Source organism: Melanotaenia boesemani, chromosome 13, assembly GCF_017639745.1.
Source record: "Melanotaenia boesemani isolate fMelBoe1 chromosome 13, fMelBoe1.pri, whole genome shotgun sequence".
NCBI lineage: Eukaryota > Metazoa > Chordata > Actinopteri > Atheriniformes > Melanotaeniidae > Melanotaenia > Melanotaenia boesemani.
The window spans coordinates 12,272,600-12,288,246 of NC_055694.1; the positions used below are offsets into that span (position 1 = coordinate 12,272,600).

Below are 15,647 nucleotides of genomic sequence, written 5' to 3' on the forward strand. Positions count from 1 at the left end.
TTACTAATCTGTTTTCAAGCAGAAATTATGATTTGTGGCTGTTTTCTGTACCTTTTGAGATTCCACTTTCATTTAATCATTGTTTGATGTGGATTTGTATCAATCTAAGCCAGCTATTTATTTCCATCTTAGTGTTTTGTTTCTCTTTAGGAATTTACTTTTCTTTGAAGCATTAGTGGGTGGGATGTGGGATGTCAAATTGCATTATTAATGCTATGCTGCCTGAAATATAGGGCTTTGCTTTTGAGTTAAATTTCACAGCCAGCCAGCACTTGCTGTCAACCCTTGCTGAGGCAACAGGTGATCTTTCTTGGTGTAAATGCTGTTGGCTTTTGTTTGAGCCCTCAACTTAAGCTTTGATACAGCTGTGAAAAATATGGTGTTTTATCTTATACAAGCTTCTGAAAGTGAGTTGTATTTTTCAAACAGCAAAGGTAGAACATAAATGCACCATATTCACAGGATGAATGCCTCTACTCATAAGTCTTTTCTCCATGGATGCATTCCTGTGACAGAGGGGGGAAATTGGGGAAAAGTGGCAGATTAGTGCACCTACTCAGCTGAAAATTCTCAAGAGCATTCGTCTCACTGAGCCACCTCAATAACACAGCAGTCAATTAAACCCATGAAGTCAGATTTGTAATTTCCACATAATCATTTACTGAAATTAGAAGTTTGGATATTGAAGAGATTAAAGGGGAAGACAATGAGAGAGGCATTGAGAGAGGTAAAAATCCCTCAGCCAGTGATCTCTCAGATGAGTGAAGATAAAGGAGGTGACTAAGCTAATTGTGAAGTGTCAGAACCCATATCTCTTATGACAGTCAAATGAGCAAATTTCAAATGTATTCTCTCCACCCACCCAGCTCCCTCTCCACAGGGTAAAAGTGGTGAGAGATAGAAATAAATACCGAGAGACACTAATGTGATGAGAATGATGCCTGGTCTCTTCCGCTGATTAAAAATGCAATAACACTACGGCAGACACACACACACACACACATACACCGTGCAGCCCTATAGACTAAAGTGTAACTCTATGGAGCAAGAGATAAGAAATGACACTAAATGACCTCAGACTAATATATACGCAGAGAATACAAAGCACTGGATCATTTTCTGAAATAATTCTCTTTTTTGGAATAAACACAATATATAGTATAACTGCATTATTTACTCGTGAACTTCCTGCAGAGAATAATTAGTGGCTGTGAGGAGATGTGGATGTTATGATGTTTAAATAGTGACCATCTGCTTTGTCACTTTGTCTTAGTGTCACCCTGAGATGGTAACAGTAACTGGCTTGTTTTCCTGAGAACATGGAAGATGCAAAGAAAGTAAAATATTTGTGGGACTCAAAAGGCATCACAGGGAGCTTTTGAGTACATAATGCAGCAGGGGGAAAAATTTAAGAGGACTGAAGAGTGTCTTTATCCAACTCTATGTTATATCAGGCTTCAGCTGGTCACTGACGGGAAGCAGATAAGGTTTCTCTCTGGCTGCAGTTGGATAATTGGACATTTATGGAGAGATAGGAGATCCCAAGGCCCAGGAGCCATGAAACAGAGCTAATCTAGACTCAGCATCAGTAAATTGTCTGTGAAAGAGCGCATCAGGAGCTCTGACAAGATAAAGAAGGCTTTCCTCAAAGGCAGAGCTGGACCAAAGTGGCACAAAAACGCAGATAGAAGAAACCCTAAGCCTTCAGTTCTGGGATTTTCAGATGCCACATGAGGCCCTCACTGAAATACCCATTTCTGAAAAGTAACAGTGTCACCATGCCGACCAAATTAGGTGCAGTCTTGTAATACTTTGTGATGAAGGTTTTGATAATTCTGTAAGTAGACAGTACCTATGTTACAAAAACTTTGGCAAACCTGTGTCAATTTTTCAAAGATCCAGTAAAAACCTCTGTTCAGCATAAAATTCCTCACACCTACATAGAGACAATACAAAGGAACTTATTTAATGTGTACATTTATGATGTGTATACAGACCGATTGACTTAAATACATAAGTTATTCTGGTGGAATTTGTCTTGAACTCAGTTTTTTATGATTGTTTTTATTCCTTTGATGTGTTTCCTATCTGATTGTCCCAGAAAACTGCTACCTACAGAACAGGTGCATACAGAGCAGGTGGACCCTTACACAGGAGCTTTAAGAGATTGAAGCTGGAGTAGTTCACACTGTGCACTATTTTAGGTAGGTGAAAAATATTCCTGAATACACCTTACTTTTTAATGTCTTCAGTCTCTCACAGATCTCTATGTTTTTGTTTTACATCATTAACCAAAATACAATTGCTTGAGCTGTTTAGTCTTTCTTTTCTTTTTTGCTGAGCTGCAAAACTAAACTCTGTTCAGCCCTACTGATCACTTGCACATAGACACTGACACAGGCAATTAATTTGCCAGGGGAGAGGCTAGTCTTAATTGGGTATAAGTGGGATTTTTCTTGGCTGTGTGCAACAGAAAATGACAGACTGTGTGTATGAGAAATAAAGACCATCTGGTCCCACAGGAGCTGAGAGAGATGCCAGATAAATAGAAAGAGAAACAAGAGAAAACCTGTGTGGGTCAGGATATCATTCTTTCCCTCTGTCGCTTATTCTTGCACACAAAAGAGGAATCGTCATCTCATGGTCATATATCATTTGTCCATCGAACAGCCTAGAGGGAAACGCTCACTCGTGAGGAAACAGAAGTCTCTCAAGCGTGGCCTATCCTCATACTTTTATGTAATGATCAATATTGAAAATAGTAACATTAGGCCTGTGGGCAGGAACAGGAATAAGAAGCAGTAATAGCTCGTAATAGCTTGGTCATCAGCAGGACAAATTGACCTGACATGTTATATCATTCATGTGAATGATTGGTGGTGAAACTTGAAAAGACCAACTGTGAGAAAGATAAACAAAGTATGAGACAGAATGAGCAAATGGTGAGTAAAGGATTCAGCTGCTGAACATCCTTCCCTCTCACCAGGTTCCATCGCTGCTCAGTGAGCTCACTATTATGCTCTGTCATGGAGTGAGACAGTAAACCAGCACATAACATTTCCATTAACTGCCGGAAACCCATAAACAACACATATTTGCACTTATTGTGCTTGTGCACACCCCAGTTTGAACGCGTTTTAAGATCTCCTGCTTTGACACACAAACATGTCCATTCAGACAAACAGGAATGACTATTATATGCTGTCTGGTTTAATTGTATAAAAGATAACAAAATCATTTTATTACATATTCATTATTAGACAGACATCACAACATACTTGCATGATTGGCCTGGTATTCATATTTCCCATAGCATAATTAGGCAAAGTACGAAACTATATGAAACAAACAACAAACGAACATGCTTGCAGATACAGTTTAAAGCCATATCCCATCATTCAGTGAACTTCACTTCTGGTAAAGAAAATAAACTGCAGAAGGATGCTGAAGCTCATTATCATTTTCAGAATTTATTTATAATTTTTTTAAGGTTTACATCAAATAGAACAGACATACATTGGCACATGCAAAGTGAACACTTTGGTGCTTTTCATTGCCATCCAAATCCAATTGAACAAAGACTGGATATTTATTTTTGTGTACTCCAAACATGAAAATACTCTCAAATATTTACAAAAAAATATCTACTTACAATGCCCATCACTCTGACATAACAATCATTTGGGACTGATTAGAGTTGAAGTTGTTAAAACAAAATACTGTATGTGGCAGAGCTTGCTGTTCAAGGTCATTAAATCAACTGAGAAAAAAAGAGGCACAGAAGTAAATCACTTATAAACAATACAAAACAGAAATCAGATAATGGAAACCTCAAGAGAATATGGCTTTAATGACATTTCAAAAGAAAAAAAAAATCTTGAAGCAGATCCACTGTCCATTTTTGCATTTGCACTCATTCACAGTGACCCTTGTTAACACGTGAGTTGACCTCTGTCAGAGACAGATTCTGGGGCCACAACACAAGTTTACAACCTGCAGTTTGGTTGTAGGGGCCAACCCAGCCTCACCGGCCTAAAGCTCTGCTAGTCTCTGTCAGGACTCATGCATCATGTCTGGATGAGGGCTGGATGCAATCCACAGTCCTGGAGTGCATAGGTACTGCAGGTGGTGCTGGGATGCCTGCACTCGCTGTCTGTCTTTCTCTGATCTTTTACAACTTTTCCATTCACAGATAAAGGACAAACAGCTTTAATTTCCACACAGATTAGATCCTGAGGTTGTTATAACTCACATATGTTTTCTTGGTTGCTTGACCTGAAAACAGAGTAAAAAAGATTAAGATTTGCTGTAAGAGCTGCTAAAAACAAAACAAGAATAGAAAAGAAAGCCCCCCTGCAGAGGTAAATAGATCTCATCCTCTGTGGGAGCATCTTTCTGCTGTGCTGTGAATTCTTATCATCAGCTGTGTGCAATCAGTAGCAATATTTTCTGGCCTAGTGTATCATTTCAATTCACAGTGCCCCTGTGTAAAGCCTCAGTTTCTATTTTCAGTTGTTAACTTGTGATAAAAATCACAAACACCATACAAGTGGGCACCGAACAAATGCTAGGGCATGCAATGCGATCCCAGTCTCGATTGCCATGGAAACATATCAGAATGTGGCTGAGTGCCTAGTTGCTGTTTGTGTTTGTGTGTCCTGCTGCATAGCTATCATTATGAGAACCAATTTGAGTTTTAAACCTTTGATGTGAAGCATCTGTGTGTGTGTGTGTGTGTGTGTGTGTGTGTGTGTGTGTGTGTGTGTGTGTGTGTGTGTGTGTGTGTGTGTGTGTGTGTGTGTGTGTGTGTGTGCATGTGTACTCAGACCATATGAGTTTGTCATGACTTCTTAAGAAGGCTGTTTTATGATGGGAATTAAATGCGGCTATGGTTAGTCTTTGGACTGGGGTGATATTTAGATAATGTGTGATACTGTGGAGGTTAAGAGCAAGTAAGGAAATGTGGGTGTAGTCGGCACACAAACCGCAAGTACAAAGATATGTGTATCTGCCAGGGTAATGTAATATCTGTGCAGCAGAGGAGGTCAACGTGCATTTTGTTAATCACAGACATTGCTCTAAATTCTAATTCCTTTGCTTTAATGTTGCTATGGAGACCAGATCCCACGGGCTATGCAATTAAAGTAGCACTATTTCTTTAGAGCAGCATTTTGTGGTCTCAGCCTGAAAGTATGATGAATAAAACATTAGTAAATGTACAACAGATTCTTGCTGGTAACTATTAACAGTATTCAGGAAGATCAGTCATTTTTAGAGAGATGCTTTCGGTATGTTTTCTGCTCTGGGACTGATTCATTTACCTTACTATTGTCTCAATTTTTGTGATTAGAAACTGATTCTCCTTCCTAATCTATGGTTCTGCCTTTTGTAAGGTTGTGTTTTCTTACCACATTGAACAGTGTTAATGAAATGAACTCAATCTGAAAAGCATTAAGGCATCCACACAAATGCCTGTTGGGAAAAATCTTGCAGGACATTGAATCAATTCAACAGAATTACAAGGCAAATACTCCTGTCTAAGAGGCGTAATCATGAAGATATTACACCATATCAATACCAATGTAAATCTGCAGAATTGCTAAAGCTCTAAATCCTATAAATCACTTGGAGTCATCACATGCGGGGCTGATGGGCCCTGAAAGGGAGGTGGTTGGTGCTCTGATGGTTACAGGAATTGACGGACAGTCTCTAGGGATGGTCGAGGCACAGTTCAGGTTTCAGGGCGGTCATGCACATAAATTCGCCATTAATAAATGTCACTTCCACTGTTGCTAAAAAAGAAGGGCAAGAGGAGGAGAGAGTGTGTAGGGTGGAGACAGGCGAGGAGAGAAGATATCCATGTAGGAGAGAGAAGGTGAAAGGCACACAGAACAGATGACATGGTGCACTTTTGGGAGCGCCCTATGGAGGTTGCACGCTCCGTTTGGGGATTTTTCATGTGTTGCTGCAACAGATGTTGTGTTTATACCCTCAATTCAAAGTATGTATTCAGTCAATGAGCCACATGTGTGACAGGCATGGATATGTTCACCATCCCCTGATACACTTGCCCAGTTCACTGGCTTCCATGTGTGCACCCCACACATCCAGTCACACATTGAAAACCACACATGCACTGACATACACAAGCTCATTGCACACATGACAGATGAGTGTGAAAACTGTTGGGTGTTTGGAGAAATTCCCAGGAATATTTGTCACCTCAGAGGCATAATTCAAAGGGGGTAGAGAGGATGGTGCACCTGTGGGTGCTATGATTGCTGGATATGATTAGAAGTGTTGTGGGAGAGAACGGCCTTGGAAACTGTGATGTGTGATTTGCATAAGCTGCCAATCTTCCCTGACTTCATCCTGACAGTTAAAGACGTGCAAAGAGCTTCCATTGCAACGTGTGTGTAAAACGCAGCTTTTGCAGTTTTTCCTTTGTTAAACTCTTTCTAGCTTTTTTATGTTTCTTTACCAAAACAAACACTTTGTCACCCAAGCTGTGGGAATACGTAGGATGCCTCCTAACTCTTGCACTAATACCCAACATTATCTTTGCTAACAGGATCATGCTCACTGTTTCAGATGAAGGATGGTATGAGTAACACAGAGCAACAGGAAGAGATTATCTCCCTCAATTCTTGACAACAAAGCCCTGGTTCTTCACATCTCTCTTTAGAGCAAGTCCCCCATCTTCTCTCATGCTCGCTGTCATACACTTGGGCTAAAGGTCTCGCCATTTATCAGGAAAGAAGATAACTGGGTCCCCTCTACAGGATATGATACATAATTCTTGCCTAGTCGCACACAATTAAATCGGTAGAAAAGGGTTTTCTAGTACAAGAAAGGAAATAAGAGAACAATCCAAGTAAGATTAAAAAGATTACTAATTTACAGCACTATTAAGACACAGATCTGAACTCTTGTCATATTTGTGGTATGCATGTTTTCCTAATATCTACAGAAGCTTTACTAAATTATTGTAGAGAAGCAAGGCACAAACACTGAAATCTACATGTGATTTTTGTGTTCAAAGCACATAGATTATGGGTGATTAATGTGCAAGCATTCATATGTGTTTGTATGTGTGAATGTTTTTTTTTTTTTTTTTATCAATTATGCATTTCAACAGCATGCAAACTCTTGAAATAGTTCATTTAATTTTTCATTTATTTATTTGGCACATGTTAAAATACATAATACAAAAATTATTTATATAAAAACAGTACAAGTGCAGGGAAAGGCAGAAAACCCATACGGGATTATTTTAAAGCCTCCACCTCAAAATTACTTTACAGAAGAATTACATTTTTGTTAATTTACAATTTATACAATATAAGTTACAGTTCCACAAATCAATGGGATTTAATTAGAACTTTTTTCAAACATTTCTTATAAGATTTTAATAATCTATTACTTTCTGCCAGATGTGAAAATTGTTTCCATAATATGCAGCCTCTGTATCTTAAAGAAAACTGAGCTCTGGATGTGACATATTTAGGTACATGAAAGTGTTGTGATTGACGAGTATTGTACCTGTGAACCTCTGCATTGGTTTTAAAATAAAGTATAAAATGTTCGGGGATAGTACTTGGATGGAATTGCATTTTATACATGAAGACACAAATTTGTATAATATTGAGATCATAAATATTAACAATATTAAGTTTGTAAAATAAACCATGGGATGAAGTCAAAGACTTAGAATGAGTTGCAATTCTGACAATTCTAATGCATAGGCTTATAATATAGATGTAAGCAGACTTATGAATAGATTTTGTATATAACTACAACTTGCCTTGAGGAAAAATTAGGCTGTGTAAACACATACTGAGGTACAGTCTTGTATACTGTATTTAAATCAAGCTGCATTTGACTAAAGGTTTTCTTTTGTGAAATGTGTTCTAATTAAAACTTAAGCTTGGTTCATTGTGCTATTGCAGCAGGTATGGGTCTCTAAGGCTTTGTGGTGTGTCGATACTGGGATACTCACTCATGGGGTCAGCAGCAGGGTTCTCACAAAGCTCGGTCTTAGCCTCTCCGTTGGGCCTCTCGTTGGGCTTCTGGGACAAACGGGATGACATTGTGGCAGCAGTGACCACAGCCTTGAAGCTACGCTTTCTCTTCTGTACGTTCAGCTCAGGGTGGAAGATAATGATGTACACCTTGGGCATGTAAAGCATGCCAAGTGCTACTGAGGCACTGAGGTTCATGGAGATCGTCAGAGTGGTTGTCTGAATGTACAGCTGGAAGGAATCACAAATGCATAAAAAAGTTTATTTTTAATAGTCTACAATAGTAGTGTACATAATGAAATTAGGTGACTCTTTTGTACATGATAATGACCTTTTATGTGTATGATCTTTGAGGCAGATAAATATGTATGCAGCAATGTTCAAACCTTTCTAAAAAAAAATTAGACACAAGACAGCAACATTCGCTAAACATCTGTGACCAATTACACAGCACACACACTGCTGAGCACCCTGATGAGCCAAAACCTAATAATAGCTCTTGCTCCATAACAGAATCTGAGTGGGAAAAAAAAGTTACTTATCTGTCTTTCAGTCTTGCAGCAAATTGTTGTCCAAAAGGACCCACTGTGTGTCATTTGATGTAATGTTTCTTTTAGCAAAACATGTGTCTCTTTTTTCCCTTATGAATTATAATTCACTCAGACAATTCTTAATATAACACCTTATATACCTAATATAACTATAATCAAAGGTGTGAATAGTGGTGAATTTGCTATGCGCAGCAACGGCCAAAGGGGCAGTCATGCATTGCATATTGTAATCTAGCAGCACTAAAGTTTGACCTGCAGCTACTCATTGAAGAGAAAGACAGTTGAGATGAATTAGTGACATCAAAAACATCACTATAAGTTTATCAAAATGCCCTCACATGGCCTCCTTCCTACCAGCCTGTTCAGTCTTGAAAAGATTGATAGACTACGTTGTTCAACAAGGAAAAGTCCCTGACATGTTGCATTCCCCTCTCCTTTTCCTTTATATCATATATTTTCTTTCAACATTCAAACAATTGCTTGTTTTGGCACCAACAATTTCTGTTGCCAGGTTCAGTTTTATATATACAGTGAAATGAAACAACGCATTGAATAAGAATGCTGCATTTGCAGTACACAGGAAGGACCAAATTAATAAAACTCTATGTAGTTTCATGATTAAACTGTGTGCCTGCACAAAGGCAGAAATGTGGAAACACTTTTTTAAATTTATGCATTTATAACGTTCCCTTTTAAATGTCAGTCATCTTGAAATTTAAGATGGTGCAGATGTGATAAGATCTGTAAATTCTATTCTTCTATCACTGCAAATGACCTTGCAGTGATAGAAGGAAAAAATTGGATTAAAATAAGAGGCAAAAAGCACATTAGTTCACAGAAGGGTTGCATTAGACCAGCAACTTTTGCTTTATCTGCAATGGATAATCACATAGCCTGCACAGCATTTAGCCTTGCATGAAGATGATCACAAGGCACAAGGGAGACAAAGACATACAGAAATAGCATGGCGTGTTGACTGTTATCTTGCACAACCTTTGGAGGTCTAAAGCAGTAGAAGACCAAAACTTATGCCAGAAAATAAGATAATCTCTAAATCCTTATTTTCTTTTTCTTTTTAAAGCTACATAAGCCATCCTTACATATGACAGCAACACAAGGCTGCATTTATAATTGCACCCACAATCAAATAAACTAGATACTGGAAAAATATCTAATAATAATAAATAAATATTAATCATTCTATGTTATTCTATGGAAATAGTTTTAATATTTTACATTACGTTTAAATTTGCTTTTCTCCTTCTAACACAGTGGATGCAGCCTATGAAAGGTTCTCATTTCATTCATCATAAACAGATTATTTAAAAAGTTGAAACAGTTCATGCAGAATTAAATGTTTCCTTTCTAATATTCTTTTTCAGGGGTTACATTACACTTGACATTGATGAGTTGTTACTATGAGCTTACATAACCCGGATCACGCTAGGATTATGAATTTCAAACACAGACCTCTTTAAAATTTTGTGATTTCAGTGAGAGGTTGTGAAGTCAGTAAATCAGCAGACATGCAAGAGCCCCTTGTTTCATTTAAGTGCCCTGGAGGAGGAAGAATCACTTTGAGAAGGGGTATTACTGTTTCAAGAGCCTCCTCACCAATCTACTGCACTTGAAAGCTTCCGATGTAACTTATATGCTGCCTCTCAGTCAGTCACTGGTAATGTGGATGGGAAGAGGATACAACTGTAAACATTATCCACCACAATTTATGTGCACTGAGGCGAAATGCTGTTTGAATCAGTGAGAGGGAGAAATGTCACCATTTGCATATAATCTTTCTTGGTAAATATCATTAGTGATAATTTCTTCCATACAGATCTCATTTACATTCCAGACATGTTTTTGTATTTGAATTCTAAAAATCATTCTGATGTTGGATATCAACATGCCAATGCACTCCATTGCTCCTGTCTCCTTCCAGCACCTTCTGCTTCTCTGTGTATCAGCTTCAGAGGCAGTGATCTGGTTGGTACGCCATGCATTAATAACTATATAAATATCACAGGGCACTCTATTCTGTGTCACTGTAAGCTGGGGTGATGTTGTGTATGACCTGGGAATTTTTATAATTTATGATTAAATTTTAGGTTATCCAGTCAAAGAGTACACATGGCATCAAACATAATTGTGTAAAAGACACCACACTGCTGGTTTCCATGTTTCATACATGGTAACCTGTCTGGTATTCATAGCAACACTACAGAGTTTAGTGCAAGCAAATTAAAAAGGGCTGGAATAAGCTTTTATTAAGATCCTGATACCTTAGGATCTGCAATAGTGCTGACCCAGTCAGAATCGAGTTTGTGACCAGGCAGGAGAGTTGATTCGAGATAGGGTGAATAATAAGTACTGTAGTTTACGCTTGCTCATACTCATCACATAAGCAAACACTTGCACACACAAATCATGTGTGTGGGCTTTTGCCCCTGTTAATACAGTCACATTTGTGCAGAAACACACACGTAAACACACTAAACCGAATCCTGTTTCTCACCGTCTCTAATCACAGAGACAGGGTTTTTCATTGTGCCTCACTGTGACCCAAATTCTTAGCCCCTCTCAGCCACCACTCGGATGTTTAGCTTGTCACAGAGCATTCATAATTAATTACTTTTGCTTTAACATAAATAATTACATGAAGCCATTTTCACAACTGCTTAGCAACTCTCTATTTATAGCCACAGTAATGATTTATTAAAGTCCTCATCAGGAATCAAACAGTTGCTTTTGAATTTTACATCTCGCTGACAAGTCGAATGCAAACATTAAGCCACGACAAACTGTGAGTCTTCCATCTTGACAAAAAGCTGTAGAGGGTAATTCTTCTAATTATACCCACCTGGGATACACTCACTCCAAAGCCAATTTAGTTGGGTATGGTTGAGCACTATAAATGCGTACAGTTATTAGGACTTGATTCAGTAAGTGACAATTAGGATGCTCCCTGCCCCATCAGAGAATGCCTTAAATATTGAATCCAAGGGATTTGCAGTCTCCTCTCAGCTACCTGGATGTCTCTTGTTGTTTTGGGTGGCCTACTTTTTTAAACCAGCTCATGTCATGAATAACTCGGGGGGGCTTTGTGCTGCAAAGCCCTATTCTGAGGATATTGGAGACAGTGCTTCCTGTGTGAATGGTCTTCTTTGTATTTTTACTCTGCGCAGGAGGAGTCCATTTCTGAGTGTTTGGATAAGCCTTGAAAGAGGCTGTGACATATAACTCACTCTGCATGTTTTAGAGTGGTGTTAATGGTCAGAACAAGCAGAAAAGGCCACTTTTGACATTTCCTTGAGAAAAAAAAAAGCAACAATAATGGTGTATATTTTAGTGTGATTATGTGGACTCAACATCATTAAATCTCTTTGAGTGGGAACAAATTGTGGGAAAAAAGTGACACACTTTTGGTCCTACTTTTATGATTGGAGTAAAAGAGTTTTTATATAGCAAATTACTGCAACTGCAACTCATCTTCAGAGAACTCCAGAGATGCACGAATTGGTTAGTAGCCACCAGGAGATGGCATTCAGATAGAGACAATCTGTGGGAGGCGAGAGGTTTTGAAAATGTTTGATGACAATAAGCCGATTAAGAAACACTATTTTGGTAAAAACAAAGTAATTCTTGTGACTGGCTTTATGCTGCTGCAGAGGAGGACACTTTTAGTCTCTGAAGACTCATTTCTTCCCATTCTGTCATTCTTTTGTTGAGAGAAAAAAGCATCATTGCAACAGTGATGATTATGTCAGAACAACAAACTTCGTAATCAGTCAGTTTAGTCAAGTACTATTAGTTGCACATAGTGAAGTTTGCAAGTGAGGGAGAAGTATAGTTCAGCTGGATGACAAATGAATAACAGCTCATGGGTATGCAAAACTACAGTCATCAAAAATACTTCATATAAACTTAATACTTATAATATAAATTACACCAATTACTGTTTAAAGGAAAGCCTAAAGAGGGTTTTCAGTATCATAGCTGCATTTGCATCTCAATATATGCAAGACACAATCCTTTCAGACTTCATAATACTATATGGTTTCCTAAGCAATGCCAGGGACTTACAAATGTTAACTTCATGTATAGTATGAATATTAAGACATTTATTTAAACAGAGCCTGTCGAGGGAAGCATTACTTTTATCTGCATTTGTTTTTACTGTGACATCTAGAACAGCTACAAAAATATGGGGTAATCACAATTTGAGCTTTACTGTTGTCAAAGTGATGTCCAAAACTCTTCTCCTTAATAAATAAATACAGGTCGAGGTTAAAACCAAAACTATAACCTTTCTTTCTGTGAGTTGCACTTGACCAGTTGTAGCTTTATTGCCTGCAGTCTGCTTCTGGTGCAGTCTTCTCAAGGTTTCATGCATAAAACAAGTGATAGGCAGGGGAATATCACATATTCTTTATAAAAGACTCCATATCTCTGCAATAAGTGTCAAATCCAACTCATCTCAAGTGCAGTTGTTTGGAGAGCGATGGGAGGATTACAAGTTGCACTTTTCTTATCACTTGGTGAAAGCTAAATTGAAAAAGATTTCTCCATAATAGTAAGTCATTGCTAACAATACTTGTCAGTATGCTCTGTCTTCAAAAAAAATTCATGGAGGTTCAGAAGACATCTTACATGAACCTAAGTGGTTTGCAGATATGCACTGAGGTATATAAACGTCCCTGATGAGTTAAGTTTCAGGCATGAGTGAATCTAGGAGCTGATTTAATAGAATGTTTCTATGCATCAGGAAAATAGTTTCCTTATATCAAAAATTCTTCTGAAATGTAAGACCTGGGATTTTTGTGGTCAGGGTGACAGTTACTTTAAAAACTACTTTTTACATTTCTATGCTGATTTGTTTCAAAAGTCAACTGATCTCCAGGAGCGATGCCAGCTGAACATGAATGAGTGGGACTCCCACAGTCATAAAGCTGAGAGACACAGCGAAGCAGACAGAGCACATGTAGGTGCACAGAAGGCGGAACGGATGCAATGTGATCTTTTGTTACTGGTTTCACATGACTTTCCTCAAAAGAAGTCTGAAACAAAGGAAGAGGGAAGTAGTCACAAGTGTGGAAAATAAGTGGAACTAAATAGTGTTGAACTAAAGAAATATTACAACCAGTGTAGTTACAATTTCTACTACAAGACAATGTAAGGCCAAACAGGTGCAGCTGAATTTTTGGATTGTCTTCAGCAGCTGGCATCCTGTCATCTCAGCGTTATAAATGATCCGATATTGGACAACCTAGTGTGAGAGATTACTCATATCTGAGTGGGTGTATTCACATCTGCACATTAGAGTCATGTAAAAAATAGAAGTGCACCCTCTTTCAGTTCTGTGGTTTTATTTATCAAGACAAAATAAAGAAATAATTTGGTCCTTACCAAGAACATATTACACCATGAAATAATTTATTTAACAAAAACTAAGCCAAAGAATAAAGGTAACAAGTGAAAAACCATCACTGCTTCCATGTGAGTTAAGAGGGTACATAGCAGCCAAGTGCTGTTAATCAAATTATCTTCATTAATCCTTTAACACCTGGCTGTATTTACAATTATAGAAAAACAAATAAATACAGGAAAAATATAAAAAAAAAGAAATACAGTTAAATATTAAACAAATGAGTAGCAATGAATAAATAAAGATAAATAATAAGTAAAGGATATGAAAATAAATGCACATATATGAGTGAATAAAAGCAAATAAAATGATATGGTTAGATTAAAATAAATTAAATAAAGATCAGAAGTGGTTTGTTGCAAATTTGCGACAACAGGCGTCATGGGGTTAACTGATCATAAACAAATGATGCCAAAGTCAAAGTATTCTAGAGTCAAATGTAAGGTCATCTACCTGACAGCTAAAGCTAGGCTAAAACTGGGTCATGTAACAGGACAATGATCCCAAATACAGCATCAAATCTTCAACAGAATGGCTGCAGCAGAAAAGAGTGAAGGTTTTAAAATGGTCCAGTCAGAGTCCAAACCTCTACCTGATTGATGCTGTGGCCAGACCGTTAGAGAGCGGTGCATAAATGAATTATGCAAACCTCAATGAACTGAAGCAATGTTGTACAGAAAAGTGGGCTACAACTTCTCCAAAACAATGTGAACCAAAGATAAAATGCTGCTGAAAATGATTGTTTCATGAGTTACTTTTCATTTTTACACACTGCTTCTGCATTTTTGCTTAGTTTTTGTTAAATAAATGATGACTCAGTGTAATACTTCATGTGCTCTTGTTCATTTGAGACTGTATTTACCTAATTTCAAGACCTGATAAGTAAAGAATGTCTTTCTATTAGAACTGATATGTCAAATCTTGGAACTGAAACGCGATGTACTCTCTTCTACACATGGCTATATCAACACAGCAAAGGCTCACTTTATGTGGCTTATTGACAAAGTGATGCTACAGTCAAATACATCACATTTAGCATTCGAATTTCAACATGCAAACAAGTGTGCTGCATCAATCTAATCTATCCAGTAATTACCCTAATTATTTATCTTGATCATTTAAGAGGAGTGAGTATTTGGTATCTTTTGAACCAGTAATTGCTGTGTAAAAAGAGCTAGGTTTGGAGGTGATGAAAATTTAAGCATAAGTACACTTAAATGACACATGGCCTCAAATTACCTTCACTTTAATGCAGATTTTTGCAGTGACCGTTAAGGCACTTTTCACTCACAGTAGCAAGGGATCAAGCAGAAATTCACTCACAGAGGCCATCGCACTTACACACTGTGGTGTGAACTAGAGAAGTGTGTAAGGCAGAACCGGTGTGAAGAAAGAGTTAACTGCATAAAAAGGAAAGATAAACACATTACTGCTTCGCTAGTCGCCGCAAGTAACATAATGAACTCCTAATCGCTGCTGAGGGTGTAATTCATCTATGAAATCAGCTGCAAATTGAGATGAGGAAAATCAGTTTCTGATCCATCTCATGCGGGAGCTTAGCAGGAAGGATATTGAACGGTGTGCCTCTCAAAAGGTTAGGAGTAACACTTTCCTGTCAGCATCGATATTCTGTCAGTGGAAAACTTCCCCTTG

General features: G+C 37.9%; 1 protein-coding gene across 1 annotated transcript in view; it reads right to left on the reverse strand.

Moving 5' to 3' along the window:
* Nucleotides 1-3,454: 3,454 nt before the first annotated feature.
* The window catches only part of LOC121651636 (metabotropic glutamate receptor 7-like), a 63,080-nt gene continuing 50,887 nt past the window's right edge, over nt 3,455-15,647 (reverse strand). The window contains exons 9-10 of the mRNA XM_042003980.1: nt 8,000-8,252; nt 3,455-4,275 (exon numbers count right to left, since the gene is read on the reverse strand). Coding sequence (XP_041859914.1) covers nt 4,226-4,275; nt 8,000-8,252 — 303 coding nt within the window. The 3' untranslated portion in view covers nt 3,455-4,225. The remainder of the gene's footprint in view (nt 4,276-7,999; nt 8,253-15,647) is intronic.